The sequence below is a fragment of the Drosophila mojavensis genome, unplaced genomic scaffold (genome assembly GCF_018153725.1).
Source record: "Drosophila mojavensis isolate 15081-1352.22 unplaced genomic scaffold, ASM1815372v1 contig_36, whole genome shotgun sequence".
Classification (NCBI taxonomy): Eukaryota; Metazoa; Arthropoda; class Insecta; order Diptera; family Drosophilidae; genus Drosophila; species Drosophila mojavensis.
Genome location: NW_025318858.1, coordinates 7,118,508 through 7,139,203, shown reverse-complemented (window position 1 = coordinate 7,139,203; position 20,696 = coordinate 7,118,508). Strand labels below are relative to the sequence as shown.

The 20,696-nt window shown below is 36.4% G+C and overlaps 3 protein-coding genes across 3 annotated transcripts in view; 1 reads left to right on the top strand and 2 right to left on the bottom strand.

Moving 5' to 3' along the window:
* The window catches only part of LOC6576229, a 55,365-nt gene extending 38,774 nt beyond the window's left edge, over nucleotides 1–16,591 (bottom strand). Inside the window, 2 exon segments of the mRNA XM_044009043.1 lie at nucleotides 8,511–10,623; nucleotides 16,151–16,591. Coding sequence (XP_043864978.1) covers nucleotides 8,511–10,410 — 1,900 coding nt within the window. The 5' untranslated portion in view covers nucleotides 10,411–10,623; nucleotides 16,151–16,591.
* On the top strand, nucleotides 12,970–13,760 carry LOC6576226. Its single transcript, XM_002002186.4, has 2 exons — nucleotides 12,970–13,260; nucleotides 13,320–13,760. The coding sequence occupies exons 1-2, from the start codon at nucleotides 13,077–13,079 to the stop codon at nucleotides 13,646–13,648; spliced, it is 513 nt and encodes a 170-aa protein (XP_002002222.1). The 5' UTR covers nucleotides 12,970–13,076; the 3' UTR covers nucleotides 13,649–13,760.
* Nucleotides 16,592–17,066: 475 nt separating the features above from the next.
* Nucleotides 17,067–17,827, bottom strand: LOC6576225. The gene is made up of 2 exons (XM_002002185.4): nucleotides 17,545–17,827; nucleotides 17,067–17,485 (listed from the first exon to the last, which is right to left on the bottom strand). The coding sequence occupies exons 1-2, from the start codon at nucleotides 17,665–17,667 to the stop codon at nucleotides 17,312–17,314; spliced, it is 297 nt and encodes a 98-aa protein (XP_002002221.1). The 5' UTR covers nucleotides 17,668–17,827; the 3' UTR covers nucleotides 17,067–17,311.
* Between the last annotated feature and the right edge of the window lie 2,869 nt (nucleotides 17,828–20,696).

Here is a 20,696-nt window from a genome sequence, read left to right as displayed (position 1 = left end):
ATGATGATGAAAACAATATTAACGAAAATAGTATTTAAGGAGAAAGTCAATGTTGTGCAGGCCAACACTCATAGCGACAGTCGAAACAAGTAAGAGTGATGCAGCAAAGTGCCAGCCTGGAGATACCCTTTAATTGCCATTTGGATGACCAAAATGGGGAACTACCTACCTGAGGAACTAACTAAGTAAACAACATGATTCATTTGATCATAAAATGAAGGCACTTGATCATAATGTATATCTATATCTGATGTTGATGTAATAGTCATTGATGTGATCTTCTGTAGATGGCATTGTATTATATACCCTTTGGTAGCCAGATTTGCAATGAGTACAATCTGTTGACTACTCGCTCTGGAGCGTAGAAGTTGTCAGAGACACACAGACACAGCAAAAAACAGCTAAACTTGAGCAAAGAAACCAGCTGAAGCAGGAACATGTATAAACATGGCAAAATCCGCCGAGAGTCGTAGCTAAAGAGAGTGGAGTGGAACTGGGAAGTGGAACTGGAACTGGGAGGCTCTGCTCATCAGGTAATGAATATATACATATACATACACTGTGGCGAATCAGGCTACGGAATCAGCGAATCTGCAGGCGAAGCAGAATCATGAGAATCATAAAAACAAAACATATACATATATCGAGAGTGACTGACTTGAGGAGTTGAATGACCACTAATCAAAGGGTATCCCCAGCCCCCGACTGTATGATTATAAATATAGCAATTACAGTTATAGCTGTCCGAAGAGATGCAGATCAAGATACTGATGCAGATATTAATGTCTTATAAATGTTATAAATGATAAGCTATTAACATCGAGGCCAACGATCAGCTGCAATTTGTCGAGGTCAAGTAGTATATACACACATATATATATATATATATATATACAGTCGGTAGGGATACGAAATGAGCAAGAAAAATGCTGACTGAGTGAAAATAATAAATAATAAATAGTATTTATGGAAAACAAACTTCGATATCCATGGAGGATATATAAAAAATATTATATTTAGATATATACAGATACAAATATACAATTCCTTTTTCTATAACCCTATTATAAAGCTCAACAAAAATAGACAAATCTCATTTTCACTTCAAGAAAAACCACTTGCCACAAGCTGGAAACACCTCGGCTAATCTCGTACCCAACATACCACAGCGTTTCACTAGACGCCAACATTGCTGTGCTCCCTTCCCTGGGTTGGTTTTTATTTTTGTATTTATTTATATTTACTTTTTTTTCGTCTTGTTGCGTCCATGCAATACCTACGGAAAGACCTTGAAAACCAGCAGCATGAAGCGAGTGCAACTTTCACCAGATGCAGTTGAGAAGACTCTGCCACAGGCGACCGAAACGATGCTGCCCGAAAGAAAACGAATCAGTTTTACAGTCGCCAGTTGCAAGTTGCTCGTTGCACGTTGCAACCAGAGTCCAATCACTGTGCTGCAGTCTTTAATCAAAGTGTCAGCACTGTTGGCATCCAGCTACTTTATCTGACACCTCATCACGAAAGCTGAACTGAAACAAATTCTATTTTCCTTCAAAAGTCATTTAATATTTCACCTTGCGATTCAATCAGACAAGCGTAAAACGTACTAGATAAGAGGGAACATAAACTGAAAGCTAAAAATAAGCTAATAAATCGAATATTTCTATGGGTGTATCTATATATACAAAATATGTATATATATAGAAAATATTATGTAGAAATATGTATATATACATGAATATCCTAGTATCCGTTCTATTTATATATCAATTGGACTTGAAATAAAATCAAACCCCTTTAAAACTCTGTAGAGTATGAAAAATTGCAAATAAAATTTAAATTTGTCTCTATGATCTGTATTATTTTTAATTAATGTATTTTAAATGTCATCAATTTTATTTAAGTATTTTCCAAAGGGTTTTTTGAACTGATGAATTCCAAAGGTTTGATGAATTTTCGAGAAACAAATTAGCAAATGAAATGGAAATTGGAACTTGCAATTAAACTTATTTTGTTTTTTGTTTTTTTTTTTTTCCCCTAAGGGAGAGTGTAATTACTCTTTGCAGCATTCAAACAAAAAAAAAAAAAAAAAAAAAACAATATATTCAAAGACATAAATCGATATTTTTTGGAATTTTTGCTTTTGCTCCTCGACATCGTTATGGCCTTTCACAAGTTGTATTTTCCAAGCTGATTTTTTTAAAGTTAGTTTGAATTTGTTTCTCTTTTTTCATACACCTAATCATTATTTTTCCAGTGGTTGCTTTCATTACTTGTTTGAAGCCCACTCACACAGTGAGAGACGCACATGCATGCGCCTTGGAGCCCCACTCGATCGTGCTGCTGCCTCTATTTGTGTTCGTGCTCGTGTTCATTTTCGTGTTCGTGTATGTACTGTTGTAAATCGACTCGTCGAGTGCTCATTGGAATCAAAGACATGGCAGTGGGAACAACACAGCAAACCTCTATACCATACATGCTCGCGCTCTATCGCTCTATCGCTCTATTGGTCTCTCTTTCTCTCTCTCTCTCTTTTTATCGCTCTCGCTCAAACTGACTCTCCGAAATTGCTTTATCTCTTTGTCGTTTCCATTACAGCAAGCAAAGTGTTTCTGTATTGAGGTTACTTTAATACCCTCTTATATCGAGCTTGATATGTTTGAGTCGGAATTTAACCATCAAAAATATACAAATTATTAAATAAATAATGGCCACATATGTTTTCGTATTAATGATAACAAAATAACACATGTAAATATTTTTGATCAGATCTACATACATTGGCAAGTAGAGTCTTTACAATTCGGCGTTACTGAATGGAATCAGAAATTCTAATTTACCCACATATACCCATGCTTGTACTTAACAGTGTGTGTGTGTGTATCATTTAAACATTAATTTCTCGTTGCGCTTGTTGTTCGTCTTTCTCTCTCTCTATCTCTCTCTCTCTGAATTTATCTCTCTTTTAATTTCTCGAACTCTCTTTCACATTCTTCCTCAATCTTCAAACTCATTTTGTTGCTCCGTCTGATCAAGTGCTCAATTTTATTTTGTTTTGTGCTGTTACTCTAAATCTGAACAATGAGCATTGCGCAAATGTGTCTATGTATCTTCATGACCCAATAAGTTCATAAATTTCGAAAAGTAAATATAGAAATATGGAATGCATAATTCAAATTGTATTGAGCGTGAAGCGTCTAGATTTCTGTGTGTTTGTTGTACTGGAAGTGCACAGCTGACTGCTAGGGTATCTCGCAGTCGCAGAAGTTTGTCTAGAGCACTCTTACTTGTTTATGGTTGCTGCTGTTGTAGCTCTTGGCAAACTTCCATGGACCGTTCCGGCATTCCGAAATTCGCATACCAATGCTTCCAGTTAATCCAATTCCAGTTTTCAATTGGAATAATGCCGAAGAGCTCTGCCACAGGTTCAACACACTCGTAACGCTGCACAGTCACCAGAGTTTGCCAGTTAGAAGCTGCAGACGTCTTACCAGCACTCAAACATCACCGCCAGTATAAGAGTGCAACGACGACGACGATGTATAAGAGCACAAACATAGGAATGCGAGCGCCGCAACAACAATGCTGATCTCTCTACCGTTGCTCCAGCAACTGCATCGATCGACTGAGTGAACTCAATCAACGGGCGAGCAGTGCTCATGGGAAGCATACATACATATGTATGTATGTGCATGTGTGGGTACATGCATAATTGAGTGTCATACAAGTCGAATCATTTACGTTGTTACGTTACGTAAGCTACATTGAGCGTAACTTAATGAGAGCTTTTTGAGGCAGATGATAAAAAGCTAAGTGTATTTAGGAAACTTATGTAAATCACGAAACTTACAAACTCGCGGAACTGTGACTTTTGAAACATATATTCTTGACTGTCCTACGCAGTAAAATTGTATCCAATTTCTACAATATTTTATGCCATTTAACATTATACAAGAGCTTCTAATGCATTGTATATTTGGAAAGCTGTATAGTTTGTAGGTTATCTTTACGAGAATAAACACTTTCATTGATGTTGCTTTAGTTTTACTATGCCACTAACTCTTTAACTCTTACCGCCTTTTTTTGTTTTGTTTTGTATTTCTCCCCCAAATATTCCCTAGCGACAATTGTTGCATCAGCTCTTGCGTCTGTTCGAGCTTCAGTCACAGCTTTTCCGACTGCGACTTTCTTTTCCCTTTCACGCTCAGCTCAAGTAGGTGCAACTTGTTGTTGAGTTGCCTGCTTATCCTCCATTTAACCCCACCTTTTCCCCACCTGCCTGCATTCTAGCCTGTTATCATAAACAACCTTTCGCTTTCACAGTTGAACTTTGCATTTTCAGTTGCTGTTTAACTTTAAGTTTTTCCGGCTCGCGAATTTTTTGAAAGTGCACTTCTTTGCAATTTAACTTTGAGCCCGATCAATGGTTAATGAATGGTTGCTATAATTGACCTATAACTGCTTTTGTCGGGGCATTATGTTATTAAAGATCTTTTTTATTGGAGATATTATTACCTTTAGTTTATAGAGTAGAGAGTAGTTAGTAAAACGTGTTTATATAGAGTACACTATGCTTATAGTTGTATAACATTTGGATAATATAGCACATTTATATTATATATTTATAAAGAGGCATTACCTTATCTCTATTATTTACAAATATTAGAGGTTTTTCGAAACATAATAAATATATTCCTTGCTTCTTCTTTTCGTCGCTAAATGACGCATTACATGTTCAGCAGATGTGGCAAGAGATATCGAGAGATATATACACATATGCACATATGTATATTACTATGAGCTCATGCCACAAAGCGCAGCAAGAATAGCATCAAATCGTCGAAACTTCCGGCATATGCCAAACATTAATAATAAACAACTTACAGGCCATAAACCAATGAGAGGCCGACGCAAGGCAAGGCGAACAAAAAAAAGAAAAAAATATGAAAAAAAAAAAACATAAAATAATAGAATGAGCCAACTACCACAGTATAAATTACAATATGAAATAAAAGCGAGACAACTAAGAACAATTGCACCAAGATCTAACCGACTGCATAATATCCTGGGCTTTCAAAACAACATCGTAATAAATCACAGCTCGGCAGCATAAAATATTTATTAAAATTTTCAGCAGTTAAGCTTTTGCATAGTTGGTGGGCGGTACTAGAACGCCTTGACTCGGTCTTTAAGCATCATTAGTAAAATATGAGATATACATGTATACACATACGACAGTTGACTTAATCTTCAGAGAAACTCATTAGTAACTAATATACTTGAGGGGATCATAAACTTGAGTCTAGCATATTTCATTGAGAGATTTGGATTAGTTTAGAAAGGTAATTATAATATAGGACTTCAAGATTTTGTATTAACGTCAAAAATTATTATATTAACAATCATTATAATCCTCTATAAATATATTTAAACATTATTTCTTTTTTTTTTTTTACTCTAATTTTGCGCATATCAATATTTATTTCTCATCTCTCTTTAGAAAACCCTATCTAAGATGGTTGCCTTTTGTAGTATGTGAATGACAACCTATTAAATTAAAAATGAGATATAAAATTCATTCAATTATAATACGCTCTATAAGCTTTTTTTTTAACCAATTACCAGGGTATTAATGCTAGCAGGCAAAAAATTCACAAAAAGAAAGAGAAAGAGAATGAAAAAATGGAAGCTCAAACTCCAAACACAATTGCAAAGTCACAAAGCAAAATGCAATAGAAAATATGCACACAGTGAGTGTCAAAATTATTACAACAAGCCAGCTAGCCGGATGGACTGGATTGGAGTGAAACCGAATTGGGCTGGACTGGGATGGCATGGGCTGGGATGGGATGGGCTGGTCTGCTAAACTAAATGGTAACTCGAATGTTGCCACTAAATTGGAAGGCACAAGTCACACTGGACGTGGACAACAACCATGATGGCGACAACAGACCGAGGACGGAAACGACAGACAGATGATGCATGCTACACGCCTTGCACTTTACTAAGCACACAGACATAGCGTCAGAGTGACAGAGATGGAAAGGGACCCGCTGAATGAGACAGACAAGGAGACAGTGAAACAGTGAGACAGTGAAACAGTGAGACAGTGAGACAGTGAGACAGCGAGACAGAGAGATAGAATTAAGGCATTAACAGGCAAATTGTAACCATCCAAAAAACTCATTCTCCCCAAATTTGTATGCTCGCTCACGTAGTCAAGATAGTATATATATTAATACTCTACAATATACAATATATTATATTGGCTGTCCATTGTTACATTGGGAACTAGAAATACATAATTTGTAATATATACGCATTTTATCGGGCAATATACATATGTATATAGGAATGTATATATAGTAAAAAGTGGATCACTCTTTTAACATCAATCTCTTCAATGTTAAATATAAATGATATGAATTATAAAACTGATATTATTCAATTATAAATTGTTAAATTTATTATTATTTTTTTTTTTATAAAATATATTATGCACATATATAATATTCATTGAACATTAGTTAATTATAATATGGACATTTTTCTTTTTAAACTAAACGCGTATAATTCCGGAAGGCTTTTCATAATATTTATATAAATTTCAAATAAATACTAAATAATCCAGAAATAATTTATTTTTTATTTACTTATTTTTTTTTATTTTTAGTTATTGTTACAAAGAATGTATTCTAAATAATACGTTTTAAGCCAAAGCAACGAAGGCCTTCAGGCAGAGAAATTATATTTTTAACAAATATGCATATCTTATATACGCCATAAATAAAAATATATATAAAATCCAAATATATAAAAGCATAAATAAATATTATATTAATATTTATATATAAATATTTCATTTTTTGGTTCAACTTTCATTAAATTTGGTGAAACCGAAGTTGGGAACGCCATAAAAACACACAGAAAATATCAAATTAAATGTAACAAGAAGAGAGACAGCATATATTTTTTGGCAAAGAGCCTGGTAAAAAAAAATGGAAGGAATAAAGATATGAAAATTTCCGACGGCTATATTCGGCCCTCCAGTACTCTTTCCTGCCAGCAATCAAAGTGCATAAAAACTAACCACACTTTGGCTTACAATAACTCCAAAGTATCAAGTAGAGAAAGAAGAAGTAAAAGTCAAAAGAATAACGAATTTTGTACACAGCAGGTAAAAAAATTATATATGTATAGATTTACTTTTATGTATGCGATGTGAGTATGCCGTAACTGCGATACCAACACCATTTTCATATGGCCAAATAGCTGGCAGCCATTAAAATGCGCATCATCTGCATGCACAGCAGGATATGGTCAAAAATTGTATGCGAGCGCCAACAACTTTATGCCGTTAAATGCCAATGAACAGCTCAGAGAAAACTGTTTGCCAATTGCAAACGTGCAATGAAGTTAACTCGAAAAAAATATCAATTTGCTATACAGAAAATGATTTAATCAGAAAGCTTTTAATATTATACATAATGTAAAAGTCATTAAAAGTACTTTATATCAATTTATGAGATATCGCTGAATTGCTACATTTTTTATAGATTTTTTTTACAGTGTAAATAACAGATATCCAGAAAATCTGATAGTATTTAGCCCACACTAAACTCTTTCGAAATTCTGAATATAATTCATTTTTAGTATTTTATAATATACATAAATTCTTTTCAATTAATAAATATATCAATTTGAAGTATATAAACTTAACTTCAGTATTAAATCTGTTTAAATATCTTAACAAATTTTATTAAGTTATTTTTGTTTTTTGTTTTAAATTCTAAGGAATAACGAAAAAATTGTAGACGAAGAATCATAGACACTATTTTGTATCTATTAGAAAAAATCTACAAAACAAATTCACATTTAAATACTTTATATAAAATATATTTAATATGTTAATTATCTTTATATCAAATATATTTAATTAATCACTTTCAAAAAACTTTCGAAAATATTAAAAAATATATATCCCATAATACGAAAATTTTTTCCCATTTACATATATTATGTAAATATATAAAAAATATATATATTTGTTAAATTCTTCAAATTTACATACTTTATATAAATTTATAAAAAATATGTTATATTTAGTAAATATATCAAATGTAATTGAAATTCAATTATAAGAAATGCTGACAAGTTTTTATAAATGGGCCAAAAAGACTTCATGTGGATTCTCATGCACTTTAACAATCGATAGAACAAAGGTAAATATTTGCAGAGCAGCCAGGGCAGCTTAAAAATTAATTTCGGCCAGCTCTCGAACAAGTTATTTGAATAAGTCGAAACAAATGCAGAAAAAAAGTGTTTGGGGGCCAGACACAATGCTGGGGCAACGCCAAATAGCCTTGGAGCGCGGCTGGTCAAGGGAAATGGCAAAAGGCAAAAGGCAAATGGCGAACGGCGAACGGCGAATGGCGAATGGCGAATGGCAAATGGAATTGGAAACAAGGATACACAAATTGCAAATACAATGTCATAAAGCGGGCACTCACCTCGGTAGAGTTTACTGCGCTTGCTGCCAGCAGCAGTGGCAGCAATTGCTGGCTGGAGCTGTATGTGATGTTGCTGTTGCTGTTGTTGTTGTTGCTGCTGCAGCTGCTGTTGTTGTTGTTGCTGCTGCTGCTGTTGCTGTTGCTGCTGTGATTGCCTGTGTTGCTGTTGTATTGCAGCATCCAACTGCAGTAGCAATTGAGGCGTTGCTGCTGCTGCTGCTGCTGCTGTTGCTGCTGCTGCCTGACCAATATTTCCATTAACATTTGTCACAACGAGCTTCTGTTGCTGTTGGTGCTGCTGCTGCTGTTGTTGCTGCTGCTGCTGATGGTGCAGTTGATGCTGATGCGTGAGCAATTGCTGGCCATTGCCAACAGCTGCCGCCGCTGCTGCTGCTGCTGCGGCTGCCAATGCTGGCGGTCCATGAGCTGGACAAAAGCTGCGATACTCTCCATTGATATCCATATAGATGGGCGCCTCTACAAGTGGCCAAGCGGCGCTGCTGGCTGCAGCCGCAGCAGCAGCAGCAGTTGGTGCTGTTGTTGCTACTGTTGCTCCCGCTGCTGTAGGTGTTGGTGTCAGCGTAATTAATTGCACCGGCAACAACTGGGGGCCATTGCTCGATTGCAGATGTATGTGCGGCATGCCGCTGTGCTGGCTGCAATGCGCTTGCTGTTGCTGCTTAGGCGACAACTGTTGCTGCTGCTGGTGTTGCTGATGTTGCTGCTGCGGCAGGTTTAGTGCATGTTGTTGATAGTAAACTGCAGCTTGCTCATAGCCAGCATAGGCTGCACTGGAAGCCTGGCTTCTGTTGTATGCTGTTGAATGAGGCTGCATGGACATGTTGCTGTTGCTGTTGCTGCTGCTGTTGTTGTTGCTGTTGCTGTTGCTGTTGCTGTTGCAGCTGCTTGAGGCAATTGGCTTTTGTGGCTGTGCTCTCAGGGCGGCGGGCTGAAAGGGCGGCGCCAGTGGCGTTAGATTCGACTGATACGCCTTGACCAAAGCGCTGCTATGAGCCGTTGGCTCCAGCTCTAATTCTGGCTCCTGCTCCTGCTCTGGCTCTGGCTCTGTGCTGCTGCAATGGGCTTGATTTGTCGACGTTTTGCGCGCTGCTTTAGCACTCGCCTGGCCGCTCGTTCCGCTCCGATTGTTGTTGCTGTCAACGATGCTGTGAGCTGTTGGCTGCTCGCCAACCACTTTAACGCCTGATTTATCGATTAGCTGATAGCTTTCATCGATGAAAGCGACCAAATCTTTGCAAGCCTGCTGCAATTCCTCCGATGTCGTTTGCTGTGCCTCCGCACTTTCCGCCTCATCGTCATCGTCGCTTTCGATAACATGCTCGATAATGCGTAAGTTCTCATAATCGATAATACGCGCATAGCCCATTTTCAGTGCTAGATTCGTTAGCCTGGCCATCTCAACGTCCACATTGTCATTGTTGAATGTGAAAACATCGAAAGCCCTCTGAGCTTCGCTATCCTCGAACTGTTTTAGCTCCTCGGATGTTTGTTCCGTGGCGGCGTCTTTTGGAAAGTCGAGCAAAACGGTCATTTTGCCATTGATCTCACAATCGTTATCGATAATTGGAGCGCTATCGCTATTTGTATCGGCTTTTGTACTTGTAGATGTTGTTGATTCGGGCTCTTCGGTATTGAATTCGATCTGTGACTCTGTTGAGCTTACCAATTTCTTTGGCTGCTCCAATTCGTCGTCTACTTCCTCTTCTTCTTCTTCATCTTCTTGCACAGCTGATGTGCTGTTATCGATAAATATCCCAGCACCTTCATCGACAGCTGGCGTCAGACAACTGTCATAATAAACACACTCATCGCACACCAAATCCAACTGTGCCTCAGTTGACGGTGTTTTCAAGAGGGAACTAACAGTTGCTGCTGCCATTATTGCTTCCAGGTATATCTGTTTACCTATTAGCCTCTTGTTACGAATTTCAAATAATACTTGAATTTACTATCAACTGAAATTTAGATTTGCATGGCATTATTTGGGCCAGTTCGTTGAGTTGTTCCTCGAGTTCCGTTTTGCTCAAGAATATCATGATTTCGTGGTTTTGAATATAAGTAAATTTTCTGTTTTCAACAAATTTTTAAATTTCTGTAAGTAGAAAGAAGAAATTAATGAAGAAAAGTTAAGATTGCAATTTTAATATTTTTTTTCCTGATTTTTAACATTGAATACAAAGAGACAAAAAAGGGTTTCCCCTCTTTGTTTCGATTATTTCTTAAATTAATTTAAATCAGCATGAGAAAGATGCAGATGAACTTTCCACGACTAAATTAGCCTAGAAGATTTGTATGGAATAAGTAAATGTAAAGGCAAAATAAATGGTATATAAGATATGCTTAAATTCTTTACTCGCTCATATTCTTATATATAAAGAAGTTAAAGTTGGTGTGAAGTATTCATAGAGTTCTGATGTCATTTGTATTACTTTTTATGTGACAAACGAAACAAAAGTAAACAAGCAACAAAAACCAAACTAATCTGAATTTTTGCAAGAAGTCGAACAATACAACTGTCTGATTGGCATATGACATTTTCGGGTCAGTAAATAAATTAGTAATATGGATGAGATATATGCTAAACAATTCCAGCAGCCATAAGCAAGAGAGGCTACACACGCACACATACAGAAACACACACGCACACAGATGATAAATAGCTCAGATTAGAAAAGTACAAATAAATTAAAGAGAAAGATTGTCAGAATAGATATTTTTATAGATAAAATATTTTATATAAATAAAAAATATATATATCTTTTATATATCTTGACAATGAAATAGATTTCATCAATTTTATATTCAACTCTCACTTATTGACTTTATTTTAAATATATATAAAACACACATACGCCTCGTAGTACACAAAGAGCTTAAGTCAAAGCCAAAAATCGTAGCATACTTAAAAGGGCTGTGCACACGTAATTCTCATTATATTTGCATGCAAATGAACATACATATGAAGACCATATGGCAAGCCAAATGCAGAATTATGCAAATCCATAATTACATTTGATTGCGCAATTAACGCTCTTATCAATATGTTGCAGCCGATAGAGGAATGCCACGTTTCGATACCCTTTCCAAATGGGAATGGGCTAAAAGATGATGATGAAATTTGTGTTAAAATTTGTAAGCGTTTGTAATTTAGATAAAGTTAACATGCAGCTAGGCATTAAGAATATGCAAGTTTACAGGGTACCTTCCAGTCGTACATCCCTGCCAGCTGTTGTGTATGTGGCGTAAACGTGTCTGCTTTGACATTTAATTTGCCATATGTTTCGCCACAGTTGTCAAGCAGATTATTGGCTAACATCGCAACACTATTTTTAGCTGCAGAGATAAACATTAATTGACGTAATATTTGATTGGTTTTCTTGGATTACTAAAGGAAGCGCATATGAGCGGAGTAAATTCAACTTAGATCTATAACATATATAACAATTACATAACAAATAATCATGTTATTTCATGTACTTAATTGAGCTGAGCTTCTTTACGTCATATATCAGCAGATGCCTAGAGAAATGAAATTTAAGATCTACTTTGTCAAATGAAAGTCTTAGCAGACGAATTTATATGAATTTATTATTTGATATCATAAATTAAACTTTAATATGTTCTGTTATATTATATAAAAATAAATAAGAAACATTTTATATTTGAAATTTGCTTTTTTTATATATAACTCTTTATGTACCTCAGACGGAACTTTTACTAAAATTATATGGAAAATGTGTTAAAATAGAATAGAAAAATCTTTAAGTAAACATTTTGAAATATTAATTTCACATGTTTTTCAAAATTTTGCATAATTAGCACATACACTGCGTACAGCGAATCATAGCAGCAGCACGGTGGATACTGTTCAGTTTAGTATATAGATAAAGCCTCCGTCTTTCAGTATGAATGTATTACAACTTATAATTCTTATTTTAATTATCCAATTTGTAATTTCATTATAAGACCTTATAGTCTTGATAATCAACCTAATTATTTGCATCAACTATGACCTTCAGCTAAAGCCAAACTTCATGCATTCACTAACATCATTAAATTCAAACCAATTTCCCCATTGCTCTAATTACTAATCCACTTAGGCAACGCCCCCACCCACAGTCCAAAGAGTGCATCTTGGAAATTAAAAAAGTTTGAAGCAGAATTTAGTTTTGCCAGCAATCGAAAGCTCTTTCATTGATATTTTATCTAATAAACTGAGCCACTAATTGCATTGGAGGTAAATTATGCAAAAGCTTCGGCGTTGCATTGTAATGGGCATAATAAAAAGCTTTTTCGATCAAGCTAATTGAGAGTATATCAAAAGAAAAATACTAATAAAATACCAATATTCATATTTATTATCAGAATCAGTATAAATAAAAATACATAATTGCATAATCGAAAACCAAGCAAGCCAAGTTAACGAAATCACTTGGAGTATACTATATAAAATTGTAGTAATTTTCAATAGTTGTTAGACAACATATTCAGTCGTTTCACAAAATACTATAATCTGTAGATTTATTTGTATAGTCATTGGAAAAAATGCCCAACTTTAATGGGGCCATTATAATGCATACGTTGCAGTTGATCAAGACACCGGCAACGCTTCGTGAAATTGTGGTGACAATCTCTAAGAATATCGACTTGTCGCAGGACGACCTCATGAAGCCGGTCAAACAGACCCTAGACATGGGCTATCGTATGGGATTCTTGCAGAAACTAAATGGTAATATGAAAATAAATATAAAATGGAAGAATTTTATTCTTATAATAATCGTATTATAGGCAGATACTTTCTGGTGCCAATGTCCTTTGAGACGCTCAGATCTGAAATGAAATCGGCAGGCAGTCAGGGGTCTAGGGGCAAGCCCGATCCTGTCGAAAAGGCCGACTTAAAGCCCAAGATCGAAAAGCGAGCAACTGGCAAACAGCACCCACAGGCGGTGAAGGCAGTCGAGATATTCAATAAGAATCAGACACACAACAATCAGTTTGCGTCGGGAATGTTGGGTCATGAGTCTACGACCACATTGATACCATCATCATCGATGCAGGTAAAATCAGGTGGATTGGCGCAACGTAAGCCGAAGCGCACACAGCAAAGTATTAAATAGATGCAGTTGCATCTAACAATCTGCCTTCTCCCAAAAGCAGCGAAAATTTACCGTTAGCCTGTTGTAATTCCTGTGTTGAGCAATTAAAATTAAATCGATATGTCTATACAAATTTCCGTCTATCAACTATTCTATCGTTGACAAACTTGAAGAATTTTTGCTCATTTCTGCCCAGTTGACAAATGTCTCAATTACGAAGCAAGGATGCTGAAGTCAGTGGGCGTGTGGAATGACATCGTCACGTCGCGTCAAGTCGCATCGTGTCGCGTCGCGTTTGCCTCCCTTTCAATTTGTAAGCCAAATGAAGCGTTGTCGCTGCCAAGTCCCATTTAGCTGTATGCATTGACCATATGGTCGCTTTGTCGGTCCAACTCAGTCGCCCACGTTCCGTTATCTGTCCCGCGACCTGTGTCCTTTGCGATGACGTCGACAGTGAGCGGCTGCTATGCCGGCACAGCATAGCGAACACAGCGGACAACTTAACAAAGGTCTAACGGTATTTAAAGCCCACGCCGCTTTGAAGAGAGCCCGCCGTGAGCGCACGACTTGTGAATCGTGGTGAGTAACGAGCGCGTGTTGAATTTCGAGACGAGAGTGCAACAAATGTTTGTCTCACTCAACTAGTAGGTAATATACATAGTAAGGACGCCAACTGAGGTGACTTTGCTTAACTTTGCTGCGTGGGCGCTATTCACTCTAAGCACTGCAAAAAGCGAAAAGTGAGATTATCCCTCGACATCGTTTCGGCACACTGGCACAAATACTCATACATATACAGATACATATGTACTATAAACAGAAAAACGAATACTAATGCTCCATGCACGTCCCACTGGGAGTGTGTGTGCGTCTGTGTGTGTGTGTGTGTGTGTGTATGAAATATTAAAAGCACAACTTGATTGCCAGATACACTGGATGCGCGGCACTTTTTAAAAAGGGTAACAAAAGTTTTAAATTGGAGAATATTGTGGGTGTTGATAATGTGGGGGCTTAATGAGTTTTCCAAATTTTTAATGATGTAGCATCTTAGAATATTAAAAAATAATAAGATTTATCAAATAAAAATGTTGGTATCTAAGTATCCAGTAGAAAAAAAAAAAAAAAAAAAATATATATATATATATATATATATATATATATATATATATATATAAAATAAAAATTTTGACAGCTAATCCATAACTAAGTTCCAACCAACTTCTAATTTTGTAATGGCATATTTAAGTATATGGGTTACATGCGAGTAAAACGTAAAACGGTTAAAGCGGTTGCTTTCGCAGTCAACTCAACTCAATAAACCCACTTCATGATTTTATATAGACATTAGAGTTTGCTGAGCAAACAATCTGCACAACTTTTTTATTATCATTAAAAAAGACTTCAAATAGTAATAACGTAAAAATTTTCAAGTTATTCAATCAAAAGTTGAAACAGAATAAGATTGAAGTATATTAAACCTCAAAGATATTATTAAAAAAAAAAAAAAAGAAACCCCTATTACTTAATAATTGCTATGAGATTAAAAAAAATAATAAAAAAAAAAATATATTAATAATAAATCAAATAATATGTGTATATTTATTAACTGGTTTCAACATCAAATATTATAATTTCTCATTAGTCAATTTTCAGCTTTTATTATTTTTCATAAGCTGTGAGAGTGAGAGAGGGACAGAACGACGTCTGCCAAGCATATGCCATGGAAAACTTGTCACAAAAATTAGCGTTAATGCAAATGTAAAAATCTGTAAATTCAATTAGCTGTCATCAAAACCCAAACGGATGCACAGACAGCGCACAGACCGCGAAAGTGCGTAAAAGCTTTATTTCCCAGCAAACAAGTAATCCAAGAAACAAAAACTTTTGCACACACACACGCCCACAAACACATGATTATGCACTTGCCTACGTACACGTGAACATATGCTTTTTTCAATTATGGGATTTTGTGTGTGCAAATGCCAAGACATAAAAACGTAAGACGTGCAACAGCAGCGCGATTACGTTAACGTCGACAGCGCTGCGCAAAATACACTGCAAAATAAAACTGATTTAGTTTTGCCAATGCGCGCGTGGTGAGTAAGAAAGCGTTACTGCTCTGTTCGCTGCGAAGCCCCGGCACTATTTGTAGTTGTTGTTGTTGCTGCGTCAACTGGTTGTGTTGCCTCGCTGAATGCACTTGCTGGCTAGCTTTTGCACTTGTTGTTGTTGTTGCTACGTTTTGTTTTTCTACTTTGCTTTGTGTGCCACAAACTATTGCCAATTCACATACATACATACATACATTCATGTCTGTATATGTGTTTGTGTGTGTGCACCCATACAGACATTTGCACGCGTGTGCGTGAGTGCAAAGCTAACATATTGTTGCCATTTACATCGAATACGCCGCATAAAAATCATCATAAAATACAACAGCTGCTGCTGAGCATGAAAGTAGTGCAGCATTTAATGGAAAACCTATTTAAAATGCAATTTGTAATAGTTTTGCCTTTGACTTACCAGTTGCTGCAACAACAAGAGGGCAGAAAAATGTTTTCGTTATTTCGCACACAATAGCCCATACTCACACACATACGCGCACGAATAGACACGTTTACACATATACACACACAAGCACAAATTTCAAAGCACATACGGCACAAATGCGAATGCGAAACATGAAGAAAACAAACCTACCGAAGTAACGGCAACAATTTGTTATTGCTTTAGCATGGCACTGTTTATTCTCTTTCTCTCTCTCTTATGCTTGTTTCTACTTTAGTTGTTTTGGCAATTCCTTTACAAAATGCGCATTACATTTGCAATTCGAGTTGATTTGTACTAGTGATTGGCATTTGCTTGAACATTAACCAAAGCAAGTGAAAATATACACAAACAACAGGCGACACACACGAAGACCCAAACGCGGCAACCGTTTGATTTTGATTGACGCTGGGGCACCATGGAAAACTGCAAACGAGCCAAAGCACGCCTATACGAATAGCGAACGGCGCGAACGGGCAAGCGGCGAACGGCGAACGGCGAACAGAGAGCCGAAAAACATGAGCACACGAAGCTAAATCCGCGGCGATAGCAGTGCCTGTACACACAGCAGTACTGCGTGGGAGCGGCAACGCGCAAGAGCAGTTCCGACAAGTTGCATGCAAATTCTTCTATACGTGGGTGGCTAAACTTCGCCAACTAGGTGAGAGAGAGAGAGAGAAAGGGCTCAACAACAAGCACGAAGGCAGGCAGGCAACGGGAATATTTATATGTACATGCATACATACATACTGTGTGAGGGCTGACGGCAAAAGCTTTTTTCTTTTTTGCTCGTCTTTTGCTGCCGGCAGAGCCAACAGCTGTTTTACCGTTCCCCTGGACTTTGACAACATTAAAATTGTTACGTTTTGCATAATACAATAAAATTGGGCAGTTAACGAGAATGCGTTTATTTACTTCACATTTCTGTAAGCAAGCTTGGTTCTTGGATCTATGAATATATGTAAATAAATTTTATACGCATTAACTAAATGCAGCGGACTCGAGGCATGGTAACTAGCACTTAAGATAATGTTGCGAATATACATAATAGTCGAAAGCTTGCATTGAGCTGGTGTGTGTCTTTGATAATACCGTTATAAGCGGCGAGCTTTTTCGCTGAATAAATGTTTCAGCTTTTCAGATGGAACAGAAACACCTGTTAGTCTTGCGCAACTTGAGCCACCAATCAAAGTCGTTCTTAATGAACTTAACCTTCGAATCGTCGCGCTTCTTTTGAAACGCCTCCCGATCTTTCAACCATATTCGCGCATACTCCATGCCAATGAGCATTGCCATCGTACCAGGTACACACTAACAGAGTTATTAGATTAGTAATGTCAGTTCGATAGAGTTTTCATTAGAACATTTACCTCTCGCTCCAGGCTTGATACCATGACATGATGCTGAGCACGTAGCCCTGCCTCAGTGGTCAAATTATCCTTAGGTCTGCAAATCAAAGAACGCGACCATTCCTTACTCTTTGGTAATGCCATACCATTTATATACGCTATACCTCTACAATTTTCTATATACAAATAATTTCGAATCTCAACTTTTTCTTACAACTTTTACTTATGTCTATACATATTCTAGAAAGTATACTATTTAACTGCTCCAAATAGTACAAATGGTACTGGTACAGACAAAGGTATTTCGATCTTATAAGTTGTAGACGAATTTGACATTTTACTCAGGGAAATCGTATCTAAATATATTTTAGTAAAATTAAAATTGTAGTATTTTATAAACGAATATATTGGGATTTTTATTGATCGGATTGTATTACTATTATTTCTTATTTAAATTAGCATTATATGAAAATATTGTATTTCGATTTGGTTCATTGCACCTAGCTAGATACAACCTTTAAAAAATATTTTACCTAGCTTTAGAATATTTTTGTTTTCCTCTAGGCTTTTCAATGAAAATTTCATTAGAGCCAGGACTAATTGGAACATATTATCCTATACATATATACCATTTATCTTTCCATAAAGTCGCATCTTAGAATTTGTTGAGAACTGGACTGAAACTAGGACTAAATAGTCAATCAATACAAATTAAGTCCTAATATATATTGCATAGATATGTACATATATAATATCTGGATATACATAAATACTTCATCTATGTGTTAATAGATAGACATGTCTATTTATCTCAGCATCTGCCTAATTCTGGTCTTGTATCCAAGTTTAAAAAATGAAATCCACCCAAAAATAAAACCCCCCGAATATAAATACATAGCAAAGAAATGTTGCCAGGAAAAATGAACGCAAAAAAAGTAAGAACAGCGACAACTACTACTACATAGACTTTAAGACAAAGAAGTAAAACAAACTTTAAGCCAATACTGTACCTATGTATGTATGCGTGTACAAAAAAACGAAAAAAGAAACTGAAATGGAAAGAAAAACAATACAAATGAAGTCGAAGAGCAAGACGAAGTGTGGCAGTGCCATAGGATGAGCAGCGCAAACTAAAGCAAAACTCCTCGTCGCACACCGCTAGGGAGCGAGCTTAGAAGTAAAGCAAAAAAACAGAAGAAGAAGGAGAAGAAGAAGCAGTGGCAGCGGCAGAGGCCGAGGCAGAGGCAGAAGCAACACAAGTAAAACAAAACGATAATGTGGGTGGGGATGGGTAACTGGCAACGGTACGGGCAAACGTAAATCAAACAAAAATAAAACAAAGCAAAACAAATAAAATAAACAAAACTACGCAGAAGTAGCAGGCGGACGTCAACGACAACGACAATGCCAACAACGGCAACAGCAACAATAACAACAACAGCAACAGCAACGATGGCAAACAAGGAGCAAGCAAAACAACGGTAGAGTGAAAAGGGCATTGGGCATGAAAGAATGAAAGAAGCCAAAGCAAAACACCCACACAAACAGCCAAATGAAATTGTACAAAACAAGGCAATGCAACGATAATTATGATGACGATGACGATGACGATGATGATGATGATGATGATTAAGCAAACGAAGCAAATTCCGTTAGCTAAAACAAACATTTGCAAATGTTCTCAACAAACTTTTGGGGCACAACAAAACGAAATTGAAAATGCACCCAGCACTGGGCACTGCCTGGGCAACAATGGCGGCGGATGGAATTCAAGTTTGAGTTCCAGGCCAAACACACTAAAACAGTTCAGCTTACAAACAGTACATATGCAGAAGTATGTGTGTGCGTGTGTATTCCTATTCGTATTAGTATTGGTATTTGTGTGTCGCATTTGCTCTGTGCGCTCTGCAAACAAATTCAATACCGATCTCGCTCTCGCTCCCTCTCTCTCTCTCTCTCTCTCTCAGTCTCTCTGCCAGGGGGCTGTCATCATTTGTTTTGTCCTTCTCACTTGTCGTGCGCTGCTCTGTAACGGTTGTCACGTCCGTTACCCTTCAGGACGGCTTTTAAGGCAACTGTATGCGTAAATAAGCATTTTACAATAATACCTACGACCTTGTTGTTGCTTTGACCGTCTTGTTTACCCAATCGAATACAGGTAAAATGGAGCATATTCCGGTAATTATCGAATAAGTAAAGGTATACACATATTATAGGATTTGGCATTATATCAGAAATTATGGCGTATTATATTATAATATTAAAAATTATATATTTGAAAACAATTAATTTTTTAATTTTGAATTTTTTTAATCTACGTATGTATGTACATATTATTATAATTATATATTGTTATAATGTAATTTAATATAATGAAAGTGTGAATTTCTTAAATTTACTTTTTCTGGCCTTTAAATACATAATAAATAAAGATCTAGAATTCAGAAATCATTCAAAAATTCTTCATAAAAATATCAAAGCTTGTTTAAAAGAAAAATGAAAAAAAAAAAGAGAACTTAACAAACCTTCAAGGCTCGCCCACTGCTAACCCTCAACTGCAAGTGTTACGGGTAAGTAATACTCAAAACTCGACTAAGGTTAAAGCTCACCAACTATTAGCCACCCACGCAAGGTGCACGTGAGTCTCGTCTTCTACCTCTTCTTCTTCTTTTTGGGAGAACAGCTATGCAAAAAATGCATAATTAATTTCTCGGACAAGAGCTACGTTTGCAATTTAGCTTTGAAGTGTTTATATGTCAATGGAATTGTTAACAGTTGTACTTTTTCAAAATTACAACCGTAATGCAAGCAAAAAATCAAAGAAATATTCCACTCGGGTATGCCGAACTAAAAGCAACTGAGGAAAAGTAACAAACATCAAAGTGTATAGATGTAGTTCTTAGATTTCTATAAAGACAGACATGAACATATTGTATTTCTTTTACATGGTATCACTCAAAAAATAATACCCATTTTACACACCGCAATAAGTACAGGGTATTTACAAAAAAATAAACAAGAAAGCACATTTTGCTGAATGAACAGAAAATATTATACAAGGGCTGGCAGAGCGAAGCCAACGAATGTGAAAATTGCAAGGGGGAGTTCACGTCATGTTCGTAATTGCTGTTCCAAAAAGTAGAACAACAATAACAACAACAACTGCAACAACA

Excerpts from the sequence above, each read along its gene's own strand:
- LOC6576225 (XM_002002185.4), bottom strand. The coding sequence starts at position 17,667 with ATGGCATTACCAAAGAGTAAGGAATGGTCGCGTTCTTTGATTTGCAGA. Across the intron at positions 17,486-17,544 it reads TATCAAGCCTGGAGCGAGAG|TGTGTACCTGGTACGATGGC; the intron begins GTAAATGTTCTA and ends TAACTCTGTTAG.
- LOC6576226 (XM_002002186.4), top strand. The coding sequence starts at position 13,077 with ATGCCCAACTTTAATGGGGCCATTATAATGCATACGTTGCAGTTGATC. Across the intron at positions 13,261-13,319 it reads ATTCTTGCAGAAACTAAATG|GCAGATACTTTCTGGTGCCA; the intron begins GTAATATGAAAA and ends ATCGTATTATAG.